The 11108-nt window shown below is 41.6% G+C and overlaps 1 protein-coding gene across 1 annotated transcript; it reads right to left on the bottom strand.

Moving 5' to 3' along the window:
- Positions 1 to 367: 367 nt before the first annotated feature.
- Positions 368 to 6393, bottom strand: ildr1a (immunoglobulin-like domain containing receptor 1a). The gene is made up of 8 exons (XM_030778981.1): positions 6326 to 6393; positions 4799 to 4974; positions 3727 to 3876; positions 3286 to 3405; positions 2435 to 2581; positions 2051 to 2179; positions 828 to 1531; positions 368 to 406 (listed from the first exon to the last, which is right to left on the bottom strand). The coding sequence occupies exons 1-8, from the start codon at positions 6391 to 6393 to the stop codon at positions 368 to 370; spliced, it is 1533 nt and encodes a 510-aa protein (XP_030634841.1).
- Between the last annotated feature and the right edge of the window lie 4715 nt (positions 6394 to 11108).

Consider the following 11108-nt stretch of genomic DNA (forward strand, 5'->3'; position numbering starts at 1 on the left):
ACAGATTTTAGCTACTCCTCTTCCACCCCTCATACACGAACAGAGGGGAGGGAGGGGCGTAAACCTCTGAGATGCTGTTTCATTCATGAATAACATCAAACCAAAACACACACTTTTCTCAGGGCTTCTTTCTGAGATGAGTCCTCAATTCAGTTTTGCATAAAAAGAACAGTAAAAAAAAGTCTTTCTGATTCCAGTTAAACAAAAGGGGGATTTAAGGTCAAATTTACTGGACTTTTAAAAACATTCCATAAAATCAATTGTGCAACATACACTGAAAGGCCATTGTACACTATGTCTGGAGTCTGCAGCCTGACCGTAGGTACCTAGCTGGCATCCAGCTATGGAAGGACGGAGACAGGAACCCTCAGATCACTATGCTGTTGCCGCTGCGTGAGCTCTTGTCCTGAAATGAAAGTGAAAATTGTGTGAACTCCAAGCTACAGTCATACTGAATGAAACGAGTGTCAAAGAGCGCGGGTGTAAACACTGAAAATGAAACGTCAAAATGAAATGGCTAAACGTAGTTTGTCAGTTATATCCTGTGGGACCCACCCATTTAGCACTAATGTACGTGATTTATGATGTGTACTCAGGTTTCTCAGCTTTGTGGAAACATGACTAGAACTAGATTAACAATTAGATTGTGACTAGAATCAACCAACCAAACAAAAATGTCATCATATGGGACTCCAGGAATGGAATTTTAAAAATACTGTTATTTCTAAGGTTCTGTTAACCAACACTGTTATACAAGAGGAGCGAAGTGGGTTTTAGACTGGGTGGAAGTTTTTTGGTATGGTGGTGTGCGTGCATCAGATCCTTACGGTGGAGCGTTTTCCTGGCTTGTAGTCTGGCTCATACTCTCTATAGCTGGGCGGAGTGTCCGACCAGTCTCCCCCTCTCCCACCTCGTGCTCCTCTCCTGCTGTCGTCATCGCTCCAGGACCCCCGACGCTGGGGAGAGTAGCCTCTGTGTCCTCTGCCTTCTTCCCTCCGAATGTCTCCCAGGAGGTCGTCGCGGGAACGGGAACGGGGCCGATACCCGTCCCTGCCGCCGGCCGCTCCGTACCTGCTCCTGTCGTCCAGCATGTCCTCCTGGCTGTAGCTGCGCACCATTCCGCGCCTCGTGGGCGACGGCGGTCGCCGGTCGTCGCGGCGCGGGACGTAACCGGAAGAGCCGCTGGAGCGGGTCGGGGGCCGGCCGCCGGATCCGGGAGGAGGTCGGCGATTGACAGGGCGGTCGTCCAACGCGGAGAGCATGCTGGGCGGGCCGGCGGAGAAGGGCACGTTCTTTGGCATGTGCTTGGGAGGAGGGGGCATGTCCTGTAGAGGAATGCCATGCTGAGGGACTAGAGGGCTGGCGACGTCCATGCCCCTCACCTGACTCTCCAAGTAGTCCAGCATGTGGTTAGTGCCCTTTGCACTACCATATGCACTGCCGTTACCGTGCATACTGGGAGGCGGCATGGCAACAGGCTGTGGAGGGGGGAGTGGCATGGGGGTCATTGGAATCTTGCCTGATGCAGAGCCTGTTGGAATTGATAAAGGCGGGATTTAGAGATAATAAATATTGGAAGGCTTAAGGATGTAACTCAAGAATTTAAGTTAGTGCTTTCTAGTTGTTGACTTTAGTAATTAACTGACTGGCCGGAGATTCAGGTTTATGGGTTACTAGTTAGTGCACAGCTAAAAGGGGAAACATTCTATTCTCAACCCTTGGGACCACTTCTGTTCTCAGTGTGTCAGGAAGATATACCACTAGAGGGAGCACTTTTCACATGATAGCCTCTGTGGCACAAAGTATATGAGGCTACAATAACACATATTCTCAGCTCAAGCTTTGTTTAACATGCTGAGTCAACAAATTCCACATGCTCCTTTTCAGTGGAAAACATGTTCTCAGACCCATGACTAATTCCATTTTTCTCCATGTGAGAAGAAGCACGACACTCACCTCAGAAAAGTACCCCCTCTAAACTGTTTAATTCTATGTCAGGATATCTCACCTGTAAATGGTATCTGGCTTTACCTAATGAGAGGAGACCTACCTGCATACAGCATTGGGTTCATTTGATAAGAGGAGCTGTGGTTGCTCATAGGAGCGTAGACAGGCTGACCATTCAGCCAGGGCGTCATGGCTTTCTGGGCCTCCTTCATCAGCCTGTGCTGCATTACCGCTGGACACACAGAAAGACAAACGATGGATGTCAGTGCATTGAAACTGAAGAAAGTTACAGGCTTTTTAACATGGAGCTTTTAAACATGCAACAAGGTACCGGAAAAGTCATGACAATGTCCATCACAGGGTGTGTAAACAAAGGAATGTTACTAAATACACAGAGAGAGAGAGAGAGAGAGAGAGAGAGAATGGAATCATAGAAGAAAAGGCCCTATTGTTTGTGTGTGTGTGTGTGTGTGTGTGTGTGTGTCACCTTTCTCGGGACAACAGCAGGTCTGTGGACAGCAAGGACAGCGTACATAACAACAGCATTTCTGAGGGCAGCACTGGCAGCAGCACACACCAAGGAGAATGATGAGGAGTATGCCCCCAAGAATGATGAGCAGCACTGTCAGCCAATCTGAAACAAGGGGAGGGGGAAAAAAAGGGGGTTTTTTTCCCACCAAATCTCGCACAAGAGCACAGGTCTATGGGACTGTAATGGGTTTGGAGCATTCGTGTAGTTGACTGCATGGAGGCCAAGACACAGATTTCCAAACAGTGTTACGAAAGCCATATGCAGAAAACCAAACACGAAGGGGTGAAACATTGGTATTAAAACCATTCAAAGGAATCACTTTCAATTTTTCATTATTATGACTTTTAATAAATCGTGAAGACCCCTATTATTATAGATTGTTTTGGTTTCAAGACTTCTTTACAATGCATGTTTTCTCCCTAAGAAAACAAGGCTCATAAGTGATCCAAAGCCTTCTCGGAAATCTCAGATTAAAACACTATTAAAACATTTTAATAATTATATTTCGCTTTGACTGGTCTAGCTGTGGATCCAGTATCCACAATACCAATAGGGAATTCATGTAGAATGCTTCATTTGTGGAACAGAAGAGGAGGAAACAATCACCTTAAATTCAAATGGGATGAGCCTTCATGACAACCAATGGAAAACTTGAGAAACTGGATTAGAAGGGGCTTCAGAGAAATCATTCTGTCATGTATTAAACCTGATCATTTCCACTTTTACACAGCACTTCAAAAAGGCTACTGGAGTGTGGTTTTGAAATCAGACCTGATGCTCCCAAGATAGCAACACAAGATGCTTACGGTAAACGATGAGCTTGATTTCTTTGTCAGAGTCCCCGGTGGTGTCCCCCGCAGCGTCGACAGAGCAGAAGTAAACCCCATTGTCCCACCACATAACCTCATTGATGACCAGGTCAGCCTCTGAAGTTCACACAAAATACAGCAGCCATCAGCACACTCATATGCTTGACTAATGGGACATACAAAACCAATGACGGTAGACTCAGTCATCTCATAGACTAAAACTAATGCATGAATGTGAGAGTCCTATCCGAGTGTTTTTTTTGTTTTGTTTTGTTTTTGCATGTCACCTACACAAGCATCCGTATATGAAGTAGCACAAGTGTTAGTTATATAATTAGTTAGATATTGTAAAACAAAAATGTAATCCTGTGATGTAGTATATGCTGTTGTTATCTTAATAAAATATTAAAATAAAGCAAAGCACAAGCCTAAACTGACTGTTCTGGATGGTGATCTTGCGCTCTCTGTAGTCTGAGCCCAGTGTGGGTTCATTGGTCCCCCTCTTCTGGATGACCGTACGTACGGTCCTCTGGCGGTCTGGACAGTCATTGGCAGGATCTTGGCCCAGCTGCAGGGCAGACTGGTATGCTGAGGACAGAAGGAACAGAATCCATTTCATATATATGCGAGTGTGTGTGTAAATATATACAGCACCAATCAGGGTATCAACTCATCTAGAGCCGAACTCAAGTTATAATTCAGCTAAAGCTTGTGACCAATTGGCACATCTCCATCCACACCATCATCAAGTCCATTTATACTAATTCAAAATGATTTAGTATAATTAGTGTAAAACCTGAGAGAAAACAAAAACAAATGGTTTGCAGTTCCCAAATCTGTAAAGCATGCATGTGAGCAGTGACTGATCCAAGAACAGTGTTTGTCATGCATCAGTTTTTGTTTATATTATTGGTTTTATACATGTTTACATGACATCTATTCATTTGGCAGACCCTTTTTGCCAAATTGACTTAGATAATGAATACATAGAACATGTGGATAACTAGGCTAATGAGACAACAGATAATCCTGATATGTGAGTGTTGTAGTTATGAGTGTCATCATTTGGGTGCAAGTACCATACAACAAAAGCAGAGAACCTGTTAACCAGAAACTGGCAAACAGCACTGACAGCAACACAATCCTATACCAAGCATCTGAATGAACTGTGACAAAATTATGTCCTATTACATGTTGAAAATGCAATAAATTAAATGTTTTGATTTAAGAATGGACTTCATTATATTGAAAAAAATACAAACCAAGGAATCATTGTTTAAGATGTGCCTGCAAATCTTCTGTCCCAAAGTAAACCCATAATAAAAACAACTGTGGGTGTTAAATTGCACCCACACTGTGAAAATGGCCCACACAAATACAATGAACAGTAGGGGTTAATCTGTAGATTCAGGCGACAAGACATATGGCTAGCACAACAGGACAGTGGGACCATTCATGTTCCGACAGAGCGTCTCCCTGAGAAATCAACATCTAGGTGCTAGTGATTTACCTGTGGAGTAGTACTCTAGCACAGGGTCCATGCAGAAAGACTTATAACGCCAGGTGACGAGTACATCTTGACTACTGGCCGAGGTGGTGTAATCACAGCGCAAGATGACTGAGGCAAAAAGAGTTGTGCTCCTCTCTGTCTGAGGCACGATGACCTGAATGGGCAGCACACCTGTATGTGTACATGTGAGAAACAGAGAGAGAGAGAAAGAAAGAGAGACAGAATGGGGGAGAAGGAAGAGGACAGAGTAAGCTGCTAAACCTGCAGAACTGGAAAACACAAAGACCAGGAAATTCTTTCACTACACAGCCATTTCCCTGCAATGCACACAGTGTTGCCATATACACACGCTTGGCTTTCAGTGAAAAGTCCCATAACTCTGATCTTTGTTCGGCAAAAGTTAATGAATAAAATAAACATCACAACTGAAACTAAAACTGGTCAAGATGTTGTTTCTTTGGAAATAAAATATCTGGAGTATACTTTTCTTGTAATTCTGTGATACCCAATTGGGTAACATGGCAGGGTAACTTTCCACTGTCTTCATTTTGGCTCTTAAGCTGCAAAGCAGTAATAGGTAAAATGTCTCACTGAGTAGCCTCCTGTTACACTAGCAGTAACCCTGAAATCGACCTTAGAAATGAAATATCGCCCCTGCGATATTTTTTTCAGAAAATGTTGACAGCACTTAATACTACTACTAATTATCATTATTATTATTATAACAACAACAACAACATCTTAGTCCTTACGCGTCTTTTGTAAATTACGGAAGGCCTGAAAAAAGTGTAATAAAATTTTTACGAGACAGAAAACGCTGATAAGCTTACACTCCACACGATTTCCTCATGTTAGAAATAACTAGGCTACAGTCGAAGGGCCTTGACCCAAAAACGCCTCAGATCATTCCGTATACTTTTAACTTATGTTTCCGGCAAACGAAGTTCATGAACCATAAATAAAAGAGTCAAAGGAGAGGGAGAAATCAAACTTTTCAAGTGCTTAAACGTGCGACAAGGAATAAGATGCATTATAATGGTAACTCATTTTGGATAGCTTCGACTCATCTGTAAACAACTTTCCGTCACGTGACCGATACCGGTTTGTAAAATTGCGCCTACCTTTACCGTAGGCTGAGGTTTCGCTTACGTTTCTCGAACATGGTTTATTAATGTAATAATTACGTTCATGGAAATGTCAGTGTCTGAAACAACCGATATGTGGTGTTCTTAAACCTTATATAATCCAACTAAAACTTGAATCTTACCTGCAGACAACAAAACGAGGATCAGTGCAGTGAGTATCGGCCTTCCCATTGTCTCTCTCTAATTCCAATGAAACAGGTGAACTTAATTTGCGAAAAACAAGGCGGGGGGAAGAAATCCAGGTATTAAGAAGGGAGGGGTAAAACAAAAATATAGAGAAAAAGCCCGAATTTCTTGTTATCCTCCAAAAAAGTAAGGTCCGTGGTCTTTTCTGCTAAGTACGCTTCGTCTTGTACAGGTGCTGAAAAACTCCTTCTCTCACCTTGGTTCGCTCACAGAGGCATCCTCGTCCCCACCCAGAAAGCGCATCATATGACGCAGTGCGACCATTTGGTGAGAGCTTGGTGGCAGGTAACTTGATCGCTGAATATCCGGTACAAAGACAGAAACTATTATTCACTGGATTGCTCGCACATGCTGTTTACTAACACTAATTTATTTCCTTTTGTAGTGTCCAGCGGACGGTATTTGATGTATCTTTGGAACCAGTGACTTAACCCTAAAAGCTTATAGCGTGTTGAGCCTGTGATGTCCATTTATGATACTATTAAATAATTAATTAGTTACGATCATTATTAGTGGTAATAATCATATGAATGTAAAATCCTATGTAATGTAAAATTCTAAAAGAATTAATCCAAGTAACCAACAGATGGCAGTATAGCAACTTCTTAGACTTAAATGGTCCCTTTCGCCTCTGTAGCCTTTGTCGGTTCTGGAGCTTTGGTAAAGGAGAGCAGGCCGATGACAAATAAAGTTGTCTGTACATTCCCCTAACGGTCGCTGAATTCCATAAACGATGAATGGTCAGACAAATAATGAAGTAGAGCAGAAAACAAAACGGTCAGCTTAATTTACCTGTAGAGAACGAAGGCCGCATATTTCTGAAGCGATTCTGTTGAATATACCTGATTGGACCTACAGTGATGCTGCACACGTACAGACAAAGTCTATTGAGAAGCACCTCAGCTGTCTACTGTTTGGAACTTTGTGAAGAGCAAATTTTAGGTGTTCAGATGCTGAATGGCCGAAATGCAATCCAAGCCATAAAAGCAGGGTCCCAATCTGACCCCCCCCAATTAAGGCTTGGATCCCCCCAAAAGAGGTAAAAATAAGAGTTTCTGGAGGGGGGGGGGGCATCTATTTACCATCATCATGCAGTGAAGAGTACAAAATAGGTCACTTATCTTAAATTTTGACAAAGCATTTGGTGGTGTTGATGCTATCAATGAGGGGGAACTATGTACAAGTATTAACAGTGTGTGTGTGTGTTTGTTTTCAGTGTTTCCAAACACTTGTCCCTGGCCTCTTACCATCTTTGGCATTCCTAGTAAACACAAACCTGTGAAACAAAGTGGGAGGCCCCTTATATTAGCATTTGAATCAGAAGGCACAGTGCAGCTGCAAAAAACCCCACAAAACAGCAGATCCGATACAGCTTCATCTTAGAGCTGCGTAATCTTGTGTTGAGCAAGAGGGAAAGTCGGAAGGCATTGGTACATGCAAGATTTTCACCATCGACATGCTGCGGGGGGTAGTCGTACAATGGCCTTTTTCTCTCCCAATGTGAATAGCGTCAGTGTGTATCAACATAGATGCTTGACCTGGCATAGACTGTTTTATGAGAGTTAAGCTGAGACTAAAGGGCCAGAGACAGGTTGTGTCCTGGTATTGGGCTGCCTTCATATATCAGATGCCAAGAAGCAATGATTTTTCTTCTCTTGGTGTTCATCTGTATCCTGTCACTTGGCTTGTAGCATCAGTTCCATTGCTAGAGAGCACAGTTGGAATGCCACGTGGAATCTAATTGTCTATTATTATAAGTAAAGGAACTGGGGTTCCATTAGTGTTCCACTCAAATCAACAATGGAACATACAGGTCATTCTGTGAGTTTCCCAGTTCCAGAAGGAATTGTTTTTGGCATTTTTGACGTTTTTGGCGAGCGATATAGCACCTGGCCAGATTATAACAACATGCGTATTCTGCTCCTCTCATGCTGCCAGCAGAGCTGGATCACATCCAAATGGAAGAACTGTTAATAGACTGTATCCTCTCCACGCGTGCTTTCCTTCCTCGTAAATTTCCATGTCCATTTTTAACCTGGGGAGACAGCATTCTGATGTAATCACTACAAGCCCATCACTGAAGTTTCGGTTGTTTTACTCTGACTCATTCGAGTCTAATTGGGAAAAACCAACTGACAGAAAGAAACAAATGAGTCAGGGCGCAAGGAGTTTCAGGAATCCAATTCTTTGCATACACTGTTGACTCAGATTGGCCGGCTGATAGGCAGACATCTTCTTCTTCTTTTTTTTTTTTTTTTTTTTGTTCACGCAGTAATGCTTATTATAGTGAATCCATTATATTCAGCGTGACATAGCGATGGTGTCTGTCAGCTCAAGCGTGCGTGTAAGAAAAACTGAGGCCGAGTTGCTGAACCACATACCTCACATACATTTCTCTTCACCTCGGGCCGACACAAGGACTTCCTCTAATGTCAGACCGTCTCAATAGTGATTTTGGAGGAGGGGTGAGGGACTGGACTGGTACTCTCAGGCACCACGTAGCTGAGACTCAATTCGTGATCCTCCTCCCCTTACCCCCTCAGCGCGCTCTCTGAGCAGGTCTCGACATGAGTGGACAAGTTCCAGAGTGTCTGCGTTACTACAGTCGTGTGTAAAAGCTGAGGTTCCCCTGGTCAAACCGTATGTTTAAAAAAAAATGTCTTTATGAGCAGGAGCTGACTCTATCTCTTTGCGGTTCAAACTGAAACAACTTCCTGAATGTGTCAGAATGTAATTAATATTTTTTAAAGGTTTGTTTGAGAATAATAATATTAAATAATATTAAAAATAAAAAAACGTGTATGGTACATACAAAGATTTGGGCAACTTGTCAGTTAGTGCTAAATAAAATACCAATGATCAATACCTCCTTTGGCAGTTATAAGAGTATCTATGTCCTTTGTGTAACCAGGAGTTTTTCCCTCTTTTCCCTGTATCTCAACTGAGATGACTATTTTTCTTTTCTGTACTTCATGCTTTGAAATACATTTTTGATTATTGTCTTTCTGAAATATCCGAGCCTCTTTAACCTTCACGAGCCTAAGGTCTTGTGCGATGACAGCTGGGAAAGTTTCTTTCCCAAACACTATCTGCTGTGATTGCGGCCAAACAGTATAGTTTTTGTTGCTTTATTTCAAAGCGGTTCGTTCTGAAAAACATCACCCTTATCAAAGTTTTCTTCCAGAAACTTTAGGCAACTAGGACATGTTGATCATTGTTGGGCACATATTGTAGACCAATGAATGAAAGAACCTCAGTGTTACTTTACCTGTTCTGTACATGTTGTGCAGAGTCCAATGAGCCAACGAGATTTGTTTTGCAGATCAGACCAATTTTAAGACAAGTGTGTTAAAGATATTTTATTTACAGACTTTACCCTAAGTTCTGTTTCTTGACAATGTGTCTGGCCATTGAAAATTTCTGCTGGAAGTGTATCAAGTTGTTTGTAATGTTTTCTCGTTTTGTAAGAGTCAGATGTTTTTTCTTTTTTTTTAATTTCTCTGATAATATGGGAGTCCATGGATGATCAAACTAGACAAAACAACAATCTCAGGGGTGCATAACATGTTTCACATAATTCCAACTAGAAAAACACTTTCAAAGAAGTATAATTACACTACTATTCAGTGTTGGAATAAGGGATGTGTGGATAGTTTTTTTTTATCATCTAAAATTAATCTTTCAATCTAAACATGGCAAACCCATAAACAATGGTGAAAGACAAGCTGAACTACAAAGCCCATCAGCGCTGCCGCAAGCACATGTTAAATGAATGGACTGAGTCCACTCCATTGGATGCTCTGGTAAAGTGCAGGGTACCTGCAAATAAACGCATTAAGACTGAATGTACCTGAGGCAATAAATAGCTCAATTTGGCAAGGAGGCAGTTCTTAATAGGGCTGCCTGTGAGTTCTTAGAGAGGATCATTTTAGTCACGCTGTGTAGCTATTTTACAATAAGAAATGCGAACAACAGCTTAAAAAATAACAGAACAGATGTCGTAGAGTGAAGGCACCATCATGTCGGTAATTCATGTAAGCAGTGATTGTACAATCACATTTATCACAAATTTATGTAAGTGTCTGACTCATGTACATGGATTTTAATGTCCACATGTGTCACTATCTATATGCTTCTATACATCTATTACTGTGAGCATTTGTGTACATGGAAATGCGTGTGTGAGTGTGTGAGAGAGAGAGAGAGAAAAAGAGAAGGAGAGAGAGGGAGGGACGGAGAGAGAGAGAGAGACAGAGAGAGAGAGAGAATGAGTAGTGCATAGAGAAACTATGAGTGACCCCATTGCTGTATTTGAGTGTGGTTTGATAGGCAGGCCTATTGGAGAAACAGTGTTATTATGGGTTTACAATAGACAAAGAGCCAATGACTCATCCTCAGTGATGATACTCTGTCATTCAGAGAGAACTGAACAACTTTCACCCTGACACACATATCACACAGAAATACCACAGGACAACTTACACATCATGGTGCAACTGTGACACATCCAAAAACACAACATATTATTAATGTCAGCAAGCTTGCATTTACATGAGTGTGTTGGTGTTTTTGAGTTAGTCATTTGGCCATTAATGCAGATGTATACAAACGCACAATAGATTCTGGTAGATGTTTTGGTTTTTGTATAAAATTTTTTAAAAAATCATGTACAAAATATTATATGTTAGAAAAAGTCAATACAATAAAAGTAAAAAAGAAAGGGAAAAAAAAACAGGTCTGTAATACTGAACATTGTCTCCTGACACACAAAATTGTTGTATGAAGCAAAAATCTTAAAAAAAAAAAATTACAAAATAACTCATCTCTTCATAGGCAAAATATCAAATATCATTGTCAAGTTTTACAAACACTCTGAGCTCATAGCTCTGGAGTTGAAACATATTTAAACATAACCAACGACACAGAATGTAAGGACACACACATACTGTTTTGAACGTGACCCTTTTTAAGTGCCACGT

Source organism: Chanos chanos, chromosome 7 (assembly GCF_902362185.1).
Source record: "Chanos chanos chromosome 7, fChaCha1.1, whole genome shotgun sequence".
NCBI lineage: Eukaryota > Metazoa > Chordata > Actinopteri > Gonorynchiformes > Chanidae > Chanos > Chanos chanos.